The 19,245-nt window shown below is 44.0% G+C and overlaps 1 protein-coding gene across 7 annotated transcripts in view; it reads right to left on the bottom strand.

Annotated features, from left to right (window-relative positions):
* The window catches only part of CACNA1F (calcium voltage-gated channel subunit alpha1 F), a 349,606-nt gene that overhangs the window by 78,772 nt on the left and 251,589 nt on the right, over window positions 1-19,245 (bottom strand). For all 7 annotated transcript variants that reach the window (XM_068248313.1, XM_068248312.1, XM_068248314.1 and 4 more), the window contains 4 exons: window positions 16,110-16,311; window positions 13,856-14,014; window positions 7,151-7,261; window positions 3,933-4,016 (listed from right to left, as the gene is read on the bottom strand). In XM_068248313.1, the coding sequence (XP_068104414.1) occupies window positions 3,933-4,016; window positions 7,151-7,261; window positions 13,856-14,014; window positions 16,110-16,311 (556 nt within the window). The remainder of the gene's footprint in view (window positions 1-3,932; window positions 4,017-7,150; window positions 7,262-13,855; window positions 14,015-16,109; window positions 16,312-19,245) is intronic.

The raw sequence follows: 19,245 nt of genomic DNA, 5'->3' as shown, positions 1-19,245 counted from the left end.
AAAGATTTCAGGAACACTACAATTCAATTAAGACTGGAAAAGGTGTGAGTCGTCTGATTGCTCATGTGAGAGAAATACATGGGGGCAATCCAAATTGTCTTCGTTTTTGTGGGTTAAAATCAGTTCAAATACCTGTAAGAGGTGGGTGTAGAGATAGATGTCTAAGGAGGGAGGAGGCCAGGCTGATTTCCCTAACGGATGCTTGTGGGAGGCTAGGCCTCAATGACCGTAATGAGTTGTGGTGTTTTTTGGACAAGCATTAAGGAATTGGTCATGAGCTCTCATCGCTAATTTCTTCTCCTTTTTTTCCCCTCTTCCCCCTATTTTGTCCTCCCTTTTTCCCTCCCCCCTTCCTTCCCCTTCCTTCCCCCCCCCCCCTTTTTCTTACCCTCCCCCCTCCCTTTCCTCCTTTTTTTCCCTACAACCCCTTTTTCTCCTTCTTTTCCTTTTCTTTTTCCTGGTTATATTGTGTCCACAACCTGTATTCCTGGTTTAATTGATATTAGCTACATGGTAAATTTTATATATAACATACCTCTCAATGTTACCCTTATATCTATTGATTGATCAACTTTTTGTTGAACGATTGGGGTAAAAGAGGTGATCCTAGCTGATATTCCCCTGTATCTCCTGTGTATTCAATATGGTCTGTGCCTGTTTAATTATGTTATGCATAAACTGTGCTTTGTTTTTAACTTGTAGTCTTCCTTATCAGGACGGGTTGTCTGGATAACCAGACGCCCGTCAAATCACTCCCCCCTGATACCGCAGCCTCTTTTCGAACATTTTACGATGTGCCCTAAGGGGATGGGATCTGCGTTTGGCGGCGGCTCGGAGCGGCGTTTTTTGCGCGGTGCTCGGCTGAGGGGGCTGGCTTGTTGTGTTGGAGTGTTGGCTCCACCCGGTTGCCTGGACTACCAGACGCCTGTCAGGCCACTCCCCTCTGATACCACTGCCATCCATGTATGCGTTCCGCATAGCTTCCGGTTTTCCGGAAGCTGAACCCCTGTGATGCGCCAGGAAGGGGCGGGGCTTCATGGCGGCGGCTCGGGACGGCGTTTCCACGCTCGTTTGGCTGGGGGGAGTGACATCTAGATAGGTAAGACTATTTTAACTGTTGTTTCAATGTGTAAGATGTAAATTTCTTTGCCTCTGAAGAAGCAGAGCGAGACTCTGTGAAACAGACTGTTAGGCTTAAACATCTGCTTTTTTAATCTTGTAATGAGGATGGAATAAAGGTGTTTTTTCTCCTGCACTAATGGTGCCCAGAAGCTTTTCTCTCCAAACATTAACATTTGTAATACCAATCACTGCGTACCCACCTGTTCAGTACACCTACCTACCTACGTGAGCGCACGCAGTGTCACTGCACCTGTTCACGGTACCTGTGCGTGTGACAGGCAGCTGCACATTTGTAATACCAATCACTGCATACTCACCTGTTCAGTGCACCTACCTACCAACGTGAGTGCACGCAGTGTCACTGCACCTGTTCACGGTACCTGTGTGTGTGACAGGCAGCTGCACATTTGTAATACCAATCACTGCGTACTCACCTGTTCAGTGTACCTACCTACCTACGTGAGCGCACACAGTGTCACTGCACCTGTTCACGGTACCTGTGTGTGTGTGTGACAGCTATACATTTGTAATACCAGTCACTGCATACCTGTTCACTGCACCTGTGTGACCGCACGCTGTTTTATATACCAGTCCGTGCATACCTGTTAACTGCACCTGTGTAACCGCACATTGTTGTACCAGCAGTCACTGCAACCTGTTCACTGCACCTGTGTAACCGTACATTGTATTAGTCAAGTCAGTGCATACCTTTCACTTCATCACCCCCAATATGGACAAAACAAGAGGCAGAGCCAGAGGCAGGCCACCTGGCAGGTCTGTTCAAGGTTGTACGTAATTTCGTAATTTCGTGCGACCCTCAACCAAAGTACAGTGTTCAGAAGAAGGCACGTGCCATCAACCCCCAATATTGTCAGGACGTAGTTGACTATTTAACAAAGAACACCTCATCTTCCTCAGCTTCCGCACGGAAGCGTGACATATCTTCCTTCTCCTGCTCTGATTCTGGCACCCCTCTTAACACTCTGTCGGCATCCATCACCAAAGTGCCATCATCACAGGGCTCAGCGGTGTGGACGTGTGTCTGCCTCATATGAAAGCAATACCATCTGTACTCTCTGCCACCGAAAATTGAGCCGTGGAAAGACCAAGACCCGCGTAGGGACAACTACCTTACAAAGGCACATGATTACAAAGCACAAACTGCAATGGGATGACAACCTGAGGAAAAGCAGCACTCAAAAGCAAAGCCACACACCGCAGTGGAAGATACCAGGCCGCAATTATTTCTCAAAAAAGGCAATACCTAAACTGTACCGTGATGTTGAAAGGCAAGTTGTGACATCTCTGGCACACAGCGTTGGGTCAAGGGTCCATCTGACCATGGATGCCTGGTCTGCAAAGCACACTCACGCCTGCCCGAAGACTAAGTCAGTCTTCACACACAGCATCTCTGCCTGCACGCCGTGTGACTGCCTGCCCCAAGACTAAGTCGGTCCCCACACAGCATCTCTGCCTGCAGGCCGTTTGACTGCCTTCTCTGCAACCACCAACAGGGTCCAGGACTCCAGGCGGATTTCTGAATTTTTAAGGTCGTTGCTAGCAGCGGCCGCTATAATAATTTTTCTGATGTATGTACATGCCTGCCTAATTTTTCTGGCTGCACTGCAGCTGCAACAACAAAACAAAAGGCATGTACATGTGTCAATTCCCCTTCGTGATCGTTACCTCACCACGGTGAAGGGGCTTGCGTATCACGATGAAGCAATGACTGCCGGCTATATGAGTGTCTCGGGGGGGGGGGGGCACACCCAAGATAATAAGGTCGTTGCTTCATTGTGGACAGACCAAATTCGATCAGCTGGACAGTCACTGTTCTGTTATTGAGCTACCTCAGGCCGGCGACCATATGGGCTTGAAAACCGCCATGGCCTACACTCTCGCCATGGTGCGCACCAGTCCAGCACGACCGTCACTACACAAACAGTGTGTGGTGCGTTACACAGTGAGTTTGGTCTGTCAGTAGGAAGCAGTACTCTAATTACACTCCCTGATTGATGTATACACATGCAAGATGTTTTAACGCACTTTAGGCCTCCAATTCAGCATGCAATGTGATTTCGGCCCTTAAAACGCTGCTTTGTGTCAAATCCAGATTTTCCCCTGGACTTTTGGCGTGTATCCAACTCATCTATGCAAAAACTCAGATGTTAGACCCCTTGAAACATCTTTTCCATCACTTTTGTGGCCAGCATAAATGTTTCTAATTTTTAAAGTTTGCATCCCCATTGAAGTCTATTGCGGTTCGCGAAAGTTTGCATGAACCAAACTTTTGGCAAAGGTTCGCATTCGGGTTCATGAGCCAAAAATTGGAGGTTCAAGCCATCTCTAATGTCAATGCTATATAAATCCAAAATAATAATAATAGAAAAACAATTGTAGAGACACATGCAATCGATCTTAACCTACAGCTTTTATCAGTGAATCGTTAAATAAATTATTAGAAACACTGCATCATGTATGGCCAGCTTAAGAGTTTGCTCTGGGCTACTGCTCCAATTTCCTATCTGCCTGGCATCCAAAAGGAATATGGAACACACTCAGCTTCAGGAAGCTGGCATCCCTCCTAACATGTGCCGCTTAATGGATGACTGTCACAAATGGCTGTTACCCAACACCCAGCTCAGCAGGACACAGACAGAGCAGATTAGCTTATGTAAATGGGACAATCAGAAAGCTTTCACCCTATTTGAACTCTCACTGAGGATGACAATGAAATTACCATAATGCCTGCCACTGAGCATAATTCATTTTTTTTTAATTCCATCCAGTTCTATAAAACCAGCACTTACATTGACTTCCGTAACGGCAATATCCACCAGGCTGCCCACCACGATGAGAGCGTCAAATGTGTTCCACGCATCGCAGAAGTAATGCTGGGGAGAGATGGCAGACACAGCATGACAGAGGCCATGAAAGACAAGGAAATCAATATAGAATAACCAGTCTCAGTAATGCTTAAAGGGGAACTGTAACGACATATAGAAGAATGCAGTAAATTATTCAGGATACCCACTTTTATGTTAAATATCCTGGTTTCAGCATCAGAAACAACTCCCATAGCACGGATAATGGGGACTGAGCAGTCTATACAGCTGTACAGCTCAGTCCCCATTATCCGGAACTCAGGCAACTGGAAGTCTCAACGGGGACTGTTTTTTTGGGGGGTTTTGGGCGGGTTTGGAGGCATTGAAATACTTACCAAACCTTCTTGTAGCCTCCCTGCATTGCCTAGCGGGCTCCTAGTGGCTTTCCGGTATCCATGCATGGAAGATGGCTTGTCACCTGACTCGATGCGGGTCAGATGACACGCCGGCTTACATGCACAGAGTACAACGGAAAGCCACTAGGAGCTTCAGGGAAACTACAAAACATCGCTGGAGGCTTGGTGAGTATTGGGGGGGGGGGGGGGGGGGATGTGGTTTGGTGCTTTTTCGGCCAGTTTCTCAAGAAATCGGCAAGCACATGCATCTGGCCTCAGGTGATCCCCACCAGTGCCAGATACCAGAGACTCTGTAGCATTGCTGTATATTGGAGCTCTGTCTCACCCCCCCCCCCCCCCCCCCATGCTTTTGTACTGACTTTAGAGCTCTCAGAAACGAACATTCTGCAGAGGTCATCTGGCAGTACTAAAGATGTCACCACCAGTGATAAATTTCAGTAAGAAAATCGGGGAGAGGAAAGATTTTACAATGTGCAAACACTGATTAAATAATTTATAAATGAATATAAACAAAATAATTTTAATGTTTGTTATATTATTTTGTTTACAATTCCTCTTTAAAGTGAAACTCCGCTACTGCTGAGAAATAGTCATTTCCTCTCAGCTCTGTACTTTGCAGGGATTAATCGCCAAGTTTATTTCAGCTTTCTTACATGTTACACAGTTATTCCACAGGGTTCCTATCTGAGACGGTGACACTGGAGTGTGGGGCTCTGTTGCCAGTTAATAGATCAGTCCAGTTGTGGAAACTGAGTAACAAGCTCCTCCTCTGCACAGCTAAATACTCTTGCAGCCAGATGGGAAGTTCCAGGTGCTCTGTACTCCATAAAGATTTCAGTTTAGAAATTCACAGCTGGCTGGAATTTAAAGTACACCTGTGACTTAAAAAAAACACAAAAAAACCCTGATATTTACATCGGCACTGGGAAGCCTCTGGATCCTAATGTCCCACGTCTTCCTCAGCTAGCATGATCCAGCAGACGGAAAATTGCATCGGGTGTACCAGGTATTAAGACTCAACAGCTGAGATTTCCCCATTCACCCATACTCAGGTATATATGACTATACACCTTATGGGTGAGAAAATAACTGTGTATGTTGCAGGGTAGGGAGGGGGGCTGATGATATGACTATACACCTTATGGGTGAGGAAATGACTATTCTTATTGCGGGGTAGGGAGTGGGGGCTGTGAGGGGTGATATAACTAATCTATTACTATGAGGGGGGAAATAATTAAGCATGTCATTTCCTCACGGTGTAGTACTTGTTATGGGGAGAGGGTACCTGGCTACTCCTGTTAGATACCACTATCATGGGTAGATGGCTGCACTTGTTATTGGTGGAGGAAGTGGCATTGCGGGAGATGGGGGGGGGATTATAGGACATAAAGTCTGTACATTTTTCCCATCAGGGCTGGATTTACCATAAGGCACTGTAGGCACTTGCCTACAGGCAGGCACCTGATGATGGAAACATGGCTCACTCCCTTCCCCTAGTGCCTCCCTCCCTCCTTCCCTATGCAACGTCCCAAGCAGAGAGTAAATGGGAAATGACCCATCTCTCAGCATTCTACTGACAAGATCTCCCTTCAGTTGGGGCACCACTAGCTACTTAATACTAAGTGAACCTCTGGCTCCCTTATGCTAAAGGACACCTATAGCTACATGTGGCGGGCAAAGAGAAGTGACAATGAGCAAAGGGAAATAATAGAGAAGCGACAATGAGTTTTTTTCAGCAGATTTACAGGCCGATCGATATTCCAACCGTTTTCCTGATCGATTTTCCGATTGATTTTTCCAATCAATTTCAATTCACTTCTATGAGAAAATTGTTCAGAAAAACAATCAAAATCAGATCGGACCTGTCGGAAAATATCCATCGAGCCATCTACTGTATCTGCCAAAAAAACCTCACTGTGTATTTCCAGCATCAGCATTATATGGACAGCTGCCTAGGCAAAGCTCACCTGCAGTGTATTTACAGTTGCTAATAAAAACTAATTCGATAGGTTTATCTGCCTAAACAAGCATAAAACACAGAGAAGTTATTTTTTTCAGCAACTATATGTGGAATAAAGACTTTTCATTGTGTGCTGTGCAAGAGTCCAGGTCTGCTTCAATCAGGGCCCCATCTTAAGAACCCCTATGTATAAGTTATTCATTAAAAGGTTAAGAGGTACAGTATACACACACTGGCATAGCTCCCAACTGTCCCTCTTTTGGAGACTCAGTCCCTTTTTATGGTTAATTTGCATATATTCAGCAGTGGTGCCTGGGAGACATCTTGAGCTCACTCCAACCTGAATTATCGCAAATTCTTTCTGTTTTAGGAAAGCAAACTTTTGTTTTTATGAACCAAATCCCTCTGTCCCTCTTTCACCCTCATTTGTCCGTCTTTCAGGACTGACATACAGATTTCTGTAAATATATGTCATTTATCTACTGAAAAAAGGGTTTCATGACTCTAAACTTTATCTCCATGCTTGAAATTGATATATTTCTTATTTTCAAATGTTAATATGAAGGATAATGGACCAGGATAGAAAGGACCAGCGTGGTTTGAATGATAAAACTACTAATTTTCCCTATGAAATCCTAATGGTTTGGGTGACATGGAGTGTGTCAGGGGCGTGGTTAGGGGGTTGGCAGGGGTGTGGCTTGTGTCCCTCTTTCTTATATCAATAAGTTGGGAGGTATGCACTGGTACTAATGATTCTCACTATAGACAAAGTGGTAATAAGGAAATACCCAAGCAATGCAGTAAAAGTAAAAGAAGAGTGGACTGACCTTTGGCCTGAATGCAATGAGCTTCAACACCATCTCCACTGTGAATAGTCCAGTAAAGACCATATTTAGAATGTCCATTGCATAATTAAATGGCTGAGACTGTTCATAATGCTTAAACAGAGAAGAGAAAGAAGTTACTGGTAGGTGAGTCCATCCCATGTACCGTATTATTTCACACATGAGACCTAGTAAGACAAAGCAAAGTACAGGTAGTCCCCGGTTAACAAACAAGATAGGGTCTGTAGGTTCGTTCTTAACCTGAATCTGTTCTTAAGTCGGAACAATGTGCTATCTCTATCCCCTGTACCTCCTCTATGCCCCCCTGTGCCTCCAGTGTCCCCCTCCGTGTCACCTCTGCCCTCTGTGCCTGCTTATACAAGTTTAAAGCCATTTTTTCTTTGAATTTTTTAAAATCGATTTTCTCAAAAACTACAAGTAAAATTTGCAAAAACAAAATGTTTTGCCTTGTTCCCATGGAAACACTGAATCCATGCCATTTGTATCGGCGGGTCGTTCGCAAGTCGGGCGTTCATAAGTCGGGGACTACCTGCAGTCCTCCCACCACTACTAGCAGGCATGGGCCTCTGCCAGTGCATAGAAGACTCCACCCCAGATTCCCAAAATGTCTAATGATTTATCTCGCCTTGGACCACTAAGTGTTTCTCAAGGGATTTCACTTTTTATGCAAATATGGAGAGGAGAAAGCACTTGCACAAAATGCAGCAGGGGTGGATACTGCCACACTGGGCTTACCTGCAGCGTGCTCCAACGATTTCCATCAGGGGAGAAGGAGGAGATGGGCACAGCTGTTAAAATACCCTTTATTGTGGCTGGATTGACACAAAAAAGCTTACAGCAGTGGGGGGAAGGGAAAGTCTGACAGCTGTTTCGCAGGGACTAGCCCTGCTTCATCAGAGACGGACTTTTTATGTTTTTCCCAACTTATCTTTAGATAGATTTTTTTTCTCCTCCCAGCCAGCAAACACAAAGATGGCAAAATTAAGTTAAAGCACACCTGAAGTGAGAGGGATATGGATGCCAACATATTAATTTCCTTTTAAACAATGCAGATTGCTTAGCTGTCTTGCAGATCATCTGCCTCCAATACTTTTAGCCATAGACCCTGAACAAGCATGCCAATCAGGTGCTTCTGACTGAAGACTGACTGGATTAGCCCCATACTTGTATCAGGTGTGTGATTGAGACACTACAAAATCCAACGAGATCAGTAGAACTGCCAGGCAACTAGTGTTGTTTAAAAGGAAATACATATGAAAGCCACCATATTCCTCTTAGACCAGGTGTACTTTAACCTGTTCACACAAACCGGAGGTATATACATGTCCAGTTTGTGCCATGGGTCCTTAATCAGGATGTACAGGCAGGCTAATCCAGGTAATCAGCAGGGGGGAGGGTGCACGCTTGTTCATGGAGGGACTTAATCAGCAGTGACAGGTGAACAGGAACATGTGTTCCCTGAGCCAATCAAGTGCCTTTGTAGTTGTATGAATGACAATCAAAAGACATATTCATTCATTAACCTGAAAGTAAAAAGTGAAGTAAACCGGTGATCAAACACTTCCTGCTAACACAGGACAGTGTGTAGTTTCATCTAGTGGCCAAAAAGTAAAATAAAAATAAAAACACATTAAAAATTAAATGTCTTATAGTTATTAACCACTTCAACTCCCCCCAGCTGCTGTGGTAATGAGCATTACTAGCGCGTGTCACTGTTGGTATTTCGTGTTACCGTGGCAACAGCCGAGCTGCTTGAGTGCAGCAGGTCACACTAATAGCGTAACTCACGGTACTTGGCGGCGGTAGAAAGGGTAATATTGCAGTGAGCAGTCGATGCACAAAATAGCGATAGTACTGCCGTGCACAATCTCCATTACGTGCTTCTGCTGATCACAATTTTGCTGGACACTGACCTTGATATTGTGACAAACTGCTCCCCATCCCCTTCTTGTACCTCTGACACTGTGGTTGTGCTTGGTAGATTTTGGTGCGCAATATCAATTGTTATGTATAGAGTGCTGGGGGGGGGGGGGTATGTAAAACTAGCACTGGAGCCCATAGCTCATTAGCAATCCCACTCCACTTATCCCTGCAAGTGCCTTTTTGCAAGTTTTTTTTTTCATATTTGTGGTTCTGTGTTTTGCGATTTTCCACATCTGAATCCTCATATTTATTTATTTATTTTTGCTTTTTTATGCACTTTTTTGCAATCCGATTTTTCTTTGCATATTAATGAAGTTCATTTACATGAATTTGGATGTAATTAACTGTACATTCGCATGCAAATTTGAAATGCAAAAATTTGCATTTCCATTGACTTGAATAGTATGTGATTTCCATGACGGTTCCAAAAGAAAGCATACAGTTTGGATGTGAAAATTTGCATGTGAAATGTGATGGCATTAAAGTAGAATAAAACCCAGCATTTCTTCTTTGCTCCAAAAGATTATTTACAGCATATATGTAAACAATGCGGAATTATCTCCGTGGTCAGCGCACAACCTGTGCGCTGACACTGCGGAAACCCTCCACAAGCGTTTGAATAACAGAACCCAGCTTTGGTGCAATGCACCTGTAGAGAGGAATTCCCACCGGCAGATGGAGCTGTGGAGTGCAGAGGAATAAACCCTCTGCACTGCCACAGATGCCAGATAGAAATTGTACGAGGTGAAGCAATACAGGGCAAGATAGCCCCTCGAGAGAGAGTGAGCACAGAGACAGAATGTATGTATGTCCACCAATCTAGTTGCCACCTGGCGACGGTGAACACACAACAGCGAAGACCAAGTGGGAAAGCAATCGCAAGAATGGCGATTGCTAAGAGAGACACAAAACTGAGCAAAGACAGAGCATAGGAAGAATAAAGACAGAAGCAATAACAAACTGTAATCCAACACGAAGGAGCAGACAGGACTAACTACACGCGGTCACCGCACGTTAAGCGCAACAGCGACAAAGCGTACCAACCCTGACTAACCAATGAAACACGAAAACAAACAGAGAACTCAAACGCTTGCTAATCGGTTGCCTCCCAGAGACAACAGCCAGCGTTCGTTCCAGACAAGACAGACAGAAGGAGTAACCAGTAGCAACCGCAGCTCTGGCTACACTCCCAGGGAGAGTACAGAAGGAACCACCGCCTCTACCGTTAGGGCGGATGCGTTCCAAACAGACAGACAGATGGAGCAACCAGTAGCAACCGCTGCTCTGGCTTACACTCCTAAGACAGAATACAGAGAGATTCACCGCTTCTAATGCTAGGGCGAATGCGATCCAAACAGACAGACAGATGGAGCAACCAGTAGCAACCGCTGCTCTGGCTTACACTCCTAAGACAGAATACAGAGAGATCCACCGCCTCTAACGCTAGGGCGAATGCGATCCAAACAGACAGACAGATGGAGCAACCAGTAGCAACCGCTGCTCTGGCTTACACTCCTAAGACAGAATACAGAAAGATCCACCGCCTCTAACGCTAGGGCGAATGCAATCCAAACAGACAGAGCGATTCCCTGTCAGCCGCCGCTGGCGACAGAACAATCGCAACAGAAAGACAGAACTAGGCAATACAGATAATAAACAATCTGACTACGCTAGAAGGAATGCTAGTGCACTCCCAAGGAAAACTACTCTAAGATAATATTAGCAAACAATTAGCAGAGGAATTTGGGAGGAAATGACATTTATACTGCAAGCCTTCAAAGGAAGCAGATAAGCAATTTGCATGAAAAGTGGATGCAAATCCCTCACCAGAACAGCAAGTCTGAAACTTGCAGAGTGAAGACAGGTCTCCTTTCCAGGGACCTGCAGCATCCAGACCTGAAAAATGGTCAAAAAGCTGCCTGCCTGTGCAGACAGCAGAGCAGGTCGTTACAATATATTATACTAACACAATATTTTCTTAAAGAGGAACTGTAACGACAAAACGGCCCCTGGGGGGTACTCACCTCGGGTGGGGGAAGCCTCAGGATCCTAATGAGGCTTCCCACGCCGTCCTGCGTCCCTCGGGGGTCTCGCTGTAGCCCTCCGTGCAGCCGCGACGCAATATTTACCTTCCTGGCTCCTGCGCAGGCGCTCTGATGCCTCTCGGCGCCGAAGTAGGCGGAAATACCCGATCGCCGTCGGGTCTGCTCTACTGCGCAGGCGCAAGTTTCCGGCGCCTGCGCAGTAGAGCGGACCCGACGGAGATCGGGTATTTCCGTCTATTTCCGTGCCGAAAGTCGCCACAGCGCCCCCGCTGGAGCCAGCAAAGGTAAATATTGAACTGACAGTCGGCACAGTCGCCGGCTGTTCGGAGGGCTGCGGCGAGACCCCCGTGGGACAGAGGACGGCGTGGGAAGCCTCATTAGGATCCGGAGGCTTCCCCCACCCGAGGTGAGTACCCCCCAGGGGAGGTTTTTGTTGTTACAGAGTCTCTTTAAGTAAAACAGCATTCAAAGGGTTAAATCACAGGACTGACTTTTTCTCCTGCAGGGGCAGGCACATCTGAACTGGTGATCCGGGATGCTCAAATCCGATCCAGATGAAATCCGGATAGTGGTGATCCGGATTTCATCCTATTAAATTCAAGTCACCTGTGCGGACTGGGCGGGGGGTTTAATCTTACCTATCATGACGTCTTCTTCGTCCATCCCTTGGCGCCTCCCACGAGGCGGTCAAATCCGGTGTCACGTGACTATACACTTCCTCCTTCGACCCGGATACGTAAGATTAAACCCCCCGCCCAGCCCGCACAGGTGACTTGAATTTAACAGGATGAAATCCGGATCACCACTATCCGGATTTCATTCGGATTGGATTTCAGCATCCCTGCTGGTGATAAACTTATCTTGTGTTTACATTTTTCACTTGATACAATTAAGTAAACATTCTCTGACTGTGCAGAAACTTCTGCTAATGAGTCCTGACCTCAGACACTGCTCAGAAATCATTATTGGGTGCATTTACAAAAGAAATACAACAGTTATGAATAAAATGCACCAGCAGCTTTCAAAGTAAATTAACTGAACTTTGGGAACTTATAATTTCTAAATGAATAATAATACTTGTGCACAAAAGCAAATATGATAACTGTATGAGTTAAAAAATGTAGGAAAACACATTTTTATTTAATATTTTGTCAGAGTTTAAAACCACTTTAACTTGCATTAGATGTGGGGTGAACAAGAATTGGTGAAAATGGAAAACGCACACAAATTCTGTCATATGTCAAATTCTGTCATATGGTGCTTTTTCACCATCACTTTCAAATGTTTTGTGATCCAGTTCCGATCGCTAGCGGATTGCAAAGGCACAGCTAAACTAATGGAAACCACAGTGCTCATTTCCATTAGTGCAATACATTTGCGGCACAATTTTCTCATGAGTGCAATCGTAGTCCTGACACATTTTCTGTGCGATTCAGGAAATTGATTTCCCCCGCAATTCAGCATTTTTTTCTCATCATACATTGCACCTCAATTGTGCCATACAATTGATGGATTTCCCCCGATCATGGCAGTGGAAATTAGGAAGAGACGATTGCTTTGCAGCACGATTAGGATGGCATTGTTAAGTGGAAAAGAATCCCAGAACATAATGCTCTAATTAGAATTCTGACACAGCTTCAGGTCCACCCAGCAGACATCTCGAGAGACTTCTATAGACATCTCGAGAGACTTCTATAAGCCCATTTGAAAAAGAACTTTGGTTCACCGTCTAGCAAGAGACTTTGCATCATTTGATTATGACAAGAGGCTCAAGTCAATCCAAAACCTTAGAATATATTAGTCATTCTTTCTTACGGGCTTATCCAACCAGAATGGGTTGAGCTGAGCCGGTCTTTCTTCTCGTCGTCAGAACTACAGCCAGAAACATGAAACACTAATTTTTTTTATCTGTCGAGCTATATTTATATGAAGGCAGTACTGTAACACCATCTGTTGCAATGTGTGTTCATTAAAGGTAAAATACAGCTCAAGTTGTACAGCTGATCATAAAGACTTGTTCTCTATTCTCTGTACATCTATTCCCTTCTGCAGTGGCGTAGCAGTAGGGGATGCACTGGGGCAATTGGGGCCCTCCCTTAAAGGGAATCTTAACTGAAAAGGAAATGGATGTTTCCTTATAAACAATACCAGTTGCCTGGCAGTCCTGCTGATCTCTTTGGCTACAGTAGTGGCTGAATCATATACCTGAAACAAGCATGCAGCTAATGCAGTCTGACTTCAGTCAGAGCACCTGATTTGCATGCTTGTTAAGGGGCTGTGGCTAAAAGTATTAGAGACACAGGATCAGCAGGAGAGTCAGGCAACTGGTATTATTTTAAAAGAAAAAAATCCATATCCTTCTCAGTTTAGGTTCCCTTTAATCACACTTTTAGCTCTCTATTGGTCCTGTGCTGGTAATAATCACTTCTACAGATGCTTTGGATAATAATAATCACTAACAAACTGTTCCCCATACCCTTCTTAAACCTCTGGCACTGTGGCTGTCCGTGGCGGGTTTTGGTGCACTGAATCAATTGTTACGTATAGAGTGCTTGGGGAAGCCCAATGCAAAATTTGCAGTGGGGCCGATAGCTTCTTAGCTATGCCTTTGCCCCTCTGTCATCAGAAAGTGTATCTTGTCACAGGATTCCTACACGGTCTCTCATATATGCCTAGATAACTACATAGTAGTGTTACACATAGTAGTGCAGTATCTCACCTGCATTGCCAGGGCGACAGTGTTGAGCAGGATAAGTACAAACATGATGTACTCAAAGCCGGTGGAATTGACCATGTACCAGACTTTGTACTGGTATTTCTGTTTTGGGATGTATCTGTGCAGAGGCTGAGCTTTCAAGGCGTATTCCACACATTGACGCTGAGGAGATAAACAATATCAGAGGCTAGTGGAGTAACTAAAAGGATGCTCACAGCATAGTAAATGTGTAAAATTTCAACAGTTGGTGGTGCCTACTGCACTTCTACAACCTGTCTTCATCCGCACTGCTCTCCCACAATCAGTCATAAGTCAGCACTCCTACAACATGTCTCTAGTCTGCATTGTAATCTCGCAACCTTTCTCCAGATACTGTTGTACTGCTAGAACCTGTCTCCAATTTCCACTGTGCTGCTACAACATGTCTGTGTAGTCCTCACCCTGCTACTACAACCTGTCTCAAATCTCCAATGTGCTTTCACAACCTATAGCCAGACCCCCCCCCCCCCCCCCTATACTCATATAACTTGTCTTCAGTAGTCTTTGTACACTTACTGCCTGTCTTCAATTTCCGCTGTGCTATTACAGCCTGCCTATTATCTCCACTGAGCTCCTACAACCTATATTCACCTCCCACCATGCTCAAATAACTTGTCTTCAATGTCTACTGGGCTTCTACAACCTATCTCTAATCTCTATTGTGCTTCAACAACTTATATCTAGTTCGCACTATGCTCATAACTTGTATCCAGTCCTCACTGTGCTCCTACAACCTACCTCCACTTCCTATTGTGTTACCACAACCGGTCTCCTATCACCACTATTCTTCTGCATCCTGCCTTCAATCTCCACTGTGCTCTTACAATGTATACAGTGTACCCGGAAAGTATTCGCAAATCACTATTACAATATTTTGTAATGTTACAGCTTTATTCCAAAACATATTTAATTCATTTTATTCTTCAGAATTCTACACACAATATCCCATAATGACAACACACAAAAAAAGTTTACTTTAGGTTTTGGCAAATTTATTAAAAATAAAACAAATTAACCAGCCTGGCGGTATGGCTCATCACGGCCTTTCTTGTTACTTCTGATCGCCGGAGGCGATCAGAAGTACGCATTAGGAGCGCCCTCTAGTGGGCTTCCATGCAGCCAACTTTCAGTTGGCTGCATGCAATAGTTTTTTTTTAATTTAAAAAAAAACGTCCGGTCGCCAGCCTGGCGATCTTAATAGAACGCCAGGCTGGTTAAGAAAGCACATTACATACAGTGCTGCCCATAATTATTCCTACCCCTGGCACATTTTGACTTAAAGTTACTTTTATTCAACCAACAAGTATTTTTTCGATGAGAAATGACATAGGTGTCTCCCAAAAGATAATAAGATGATGTACAATAGGCATTATTACCTCCAATGAAGACTCACTTATATGGGAAAAAAAATCCAGTTTTTATAATCTAGACTCCTTTTTTCCCATCTAAGTGAGTCTTCATTGGAGGTAACATACCTCTTTTTTATTTATGGTATATAAAATATAGATCCAACAATCATACTTAAATTGGGCACCTCCCCAACAGTCCTAATCCAGATGCTGTAAGGATGTTTTTCAGCAGCAGAAACTGGGAGACTAGTCAGGATAAAGGCAAAGATGACTTCAGCAATGTACAGAGACATCTTGGATGAAAACCTGCTCCAGAGTGCTTTTGAATTCAGACTGGGGCGACGGTTCATCTTTCAGCAGGACAACAACCCTAAGCACACAGCCAAGATATCAAAGGAGTGGCTTCAGGACAATTCGATGAATGTTCTTAAGTGGCCAAGCCAGAGCCCAGACTTGAATCCGATTGAACATCTCTGGATAGATCTTAAAATGGCTGTGCACCAATGCTTCCCATCCAACCTAATAGCGCTTTAGAGGTGCTGCAAAGAGGAATGGGTGAAACTGGCCAATGATAGGTGTGCCAAGCTTGTGGCATCATATTCAAAAAGACTTGGAGGCTGTAATTGTTGCCAAAGGTGGATCGACAAAGTATTGAGCAAAGGCTGTGAATACTTATGAACATGTGATTGTTCAGTGTTTTTATTTTTAATACATTTGCCAAAATCTCAAGTAAACTTTTTCACATTGTCAATATGGGGTTTGTTTGTGTGTAGAATTTTGAGGGGAAAAAATGAATATACTCCATCGTGGAATAAGGCTGTAACATAACAAAATGTGGAAAAAATGATGAAGAAACCAAAGCTAGTTACCTGGTTTTTGTCCAGCTCACAGTTCTTGTACTCTTGTTCCCCCTGTGCTCGGAAGGTGATAATGACAAAACCCACAAAGATGTTCATCATGAAGAAGGCGATGATGATAATGTAGACAATGAAAAAGATGGAAATCTCCACGCGATAATTGTAAATTGGCCCCACGTTTTCCCCATTGGCGTCAATGGCCTTGTACAAAAGCCTGTAGGAGATATTCATTATACATTTTATTCATCGTGTTACTTTTGTCACAGTAATTACCAAGTCTGTATTTTATATCAATTCTGTAGTTTGAATATTGGTGTATAATAATGTATAGGGTGCGGTCATAGACTACATGAGAATTTACAAGGTTTTATGAGAAATATCATCACTGCTCGGAATATCTATGCACAGGCTTGTTTTATACTATCACTGCCCATTATAATATATGTGTTACTGCTGGCTTTGCTGATAAGTAATCTGTGGGAAGATCAATTGGGCAAACAGAAGATGTGAGACTGAATTAGTGCCAGCATATGGATCTAGAATGACTATTTCTATAGTTGTACACACTCAGACTGGACCATCCATATCTGATAGATACCACCATAGCACAGCATATACAGTACAGTATATGTAACAGCCAAAGCCCGAAGTTGGCCAAAGTGGGAACTGGCTGGGCATTTCTCAAAATGGCCAGTTTAGTTGTAACATCACAGGCCAAAGTCCAACATAGACCAGCCAATGTGCAAAATGCCTTTCATGCCATTTAAACTGCAACATAAGCAAATGGGGAAATATAAGTGTTTAGTCCTAGCGTGAATCTAGCCTTAGACCCCGTTTACACTTAATCAGTTGCTCTCAGTTATAAATGAAAGGTCAACTGATTTTCAAAGTAAGTCCCATATTTTCCTATGGCACCTTTCACACTTAATGCGTTTTAACTGAAATCTTTTTCACAATGCACTGCTATGGAGAAGAAAAAAAAAACGCGTACCAACTGATTAAGTGTAAACGGGGCCTTAGAGTTCTGTTGGGAAGTGTGAGCAGTGCACATGGAGGAAACCCACCTAAACACAAGGGTAACATACAGACTCTTTGCCAGCAATGTCCTGGATGAATTTTCAAAACTGGATAAACCTAATCATAGTGAACTCATTTAAAGTGAATCTAAATTGAAGGGGAAAAAAAACGAGTTTAACTTACCTGAGGCTTCCTGTGGCTGCCCAATCACTGAGCGATCCTCCAGTCCATCGCAGCGACCCTCTTTCATTTGGATGCATGGCCCCGGTCCTTGCACCTCCTGATCTCCCTCCCGTGGATATGAGTGCTCTACGCATGTGCAGTATGAGGAAAGCTCTACTGCACATGCACAGAATGCACCCAGCGACGGGAGTGTGATCGAGGACGTGCACAGCCACTGCCGTCCACTGGCCAAGTTGCCCGGCTGAAAGAGGGGTGCTGCGGGGGACTGGAGGATCGCTCAGTAACAGGGCAGCTGCAGGGGGCTGGTAGAAGTTTAGTTTAGGTTCCCTTTAACAATAACTGCAAAGCATGCCTTGTTTCTGGAACATCAAAGAGATGGTTTGCATATTCAGCAGTGATGCACTGGGAGACATCTCAGAGCTCACTCCAACCTGAATTATTGTAAATACCTTCTGTTTTAAGAAGGCAATCTTGCGTTTTGTCTTGTTTCTGTGGTTATGTACAGTCCTGGCCAAAAGTTTTGAGACTGTCAAAAATATTGGAAATTAGAAAAGTTGGTGCTTACGTTTTTATAATAGCAATCTGCATATACTCCAGAATGTTATAAAGAGTGTTCAGATGAATTGCATAGTCCTTCTTTGCCATGAAAATTAACTGAATCCCCAAAAAAACTTTCCAATGCATTTCATTGTCATTAAAGGACCTGCTGAGATCATTTCAGTAATCCTCTTGTTAACTCAGGTGAGAATGTTGACAAGCACCAGACTGGAGATCATTATGTCAGGCTGATTGGGTTAGAATTACAGACTTGACATGTTAAAAGGAGGGTGCTGCTTGAAATCATTGATCTTCCTTAGCTAACCATGGTGACCAGCAAAGAAACGCATGCAGCCATCATTGCGTGGCATAAAAATGGTTTCACAGACAAGGATATTGTGGCTACTAAGATTGCACCTAAATCAACAATTTATAGGATCATCAAGAACTTCAAGGAAAGAGGTTTAATTAAAGAGGATTCAGCTGCGGGATCGGAGTGCAACTAGTGCAGAGGTTGCTCATGAATGACAGCAGGCAGGTGTGAGCGCATCTGCATGCACAGTGAGGCAAAGACTTTTGGAAGATGGCCTGGTGTCAAAAAGGGCAGCAAAGAAGCCACTTCTCTACCAAAAAAACATCAGGGACAGATTGATCTTCTGCAGAAAGTATGGTGAATGGACTGCTGAGGATTGGGGCAAAGTCATATTCTCCGATGAAGCCCCTTTCTGATTGTTTGGGGCATCTGGAAAAAGGCTTGTCAGGAGAAGAAAAGGTGAGCGCTACCATCAGTCCTGTGTCATAGCAACAGTAAAGCATCCTGAGACCATTCATGTGTGGTGTTGCTTCTCATCCAAGTGAGTGGGCTCACTTACAATTTTGCCAAAAAACACAGCCATGAATAAAGTATGGTACCAAAACACCCTCCAACAGCAACTTCTTCCAACAATCCAACAACAGTTTGGTGAAGAACAATGCATTTTCCAGCACGATGGAGCACTGTGTCATAAGGCAAAAGTGATAACTAAGTGGCTCGAGGACCAAAACATTGAAATTTTGGGTCCATGATCTGGAAACTCCCCAGATCTTAATCCCATTGAGAACTTGTAGTCATTCCTCAAGGGGCGGGTGGACAAACAAAAAACAACTAATTCTGAGAAACTCAAAGAAGTGATTATGAGAGAATGGGTTGCTATCAGTCAGGATTTGGCCCAGAAGTTGATTGAGAGCATGCCCAGTCGAATTGCAGAGGTCCTGAAAAGAAGGGCCAACACTGCAAATACTGACTATTTGCATAAATCTCATGTAATTGTCAATAAAAGCCTTTGAAACGTATGAAGTGCTTATAATTATATTTCAGTACATCACATAAACAACTGAAACAAAGATCTTAAAAGCAGTTTAGCAGCAAACT

The sequence above is a fragment of the Hyperolius riggenbachi genome, chromosome 8 (genome assembly GCF_040937935.1).
Source record: "Hyperolius riggenbachi isolate aHypRig1 chromosome 8, aHypRig1.pri, whole genome shotgun sequence".
Taxonomy (NCBI): Eukaryota; Metazoa; Chordata; class Amphibia; order Anura; family Hyperoliidae; genus Hyperolius; species Hyperolius riggenbachi.
The sequence above is the reverse complement of the archived record's forward strand: the minus strand, read 5'-3'. Positions and strand labels throughout refer to the sequence as shown.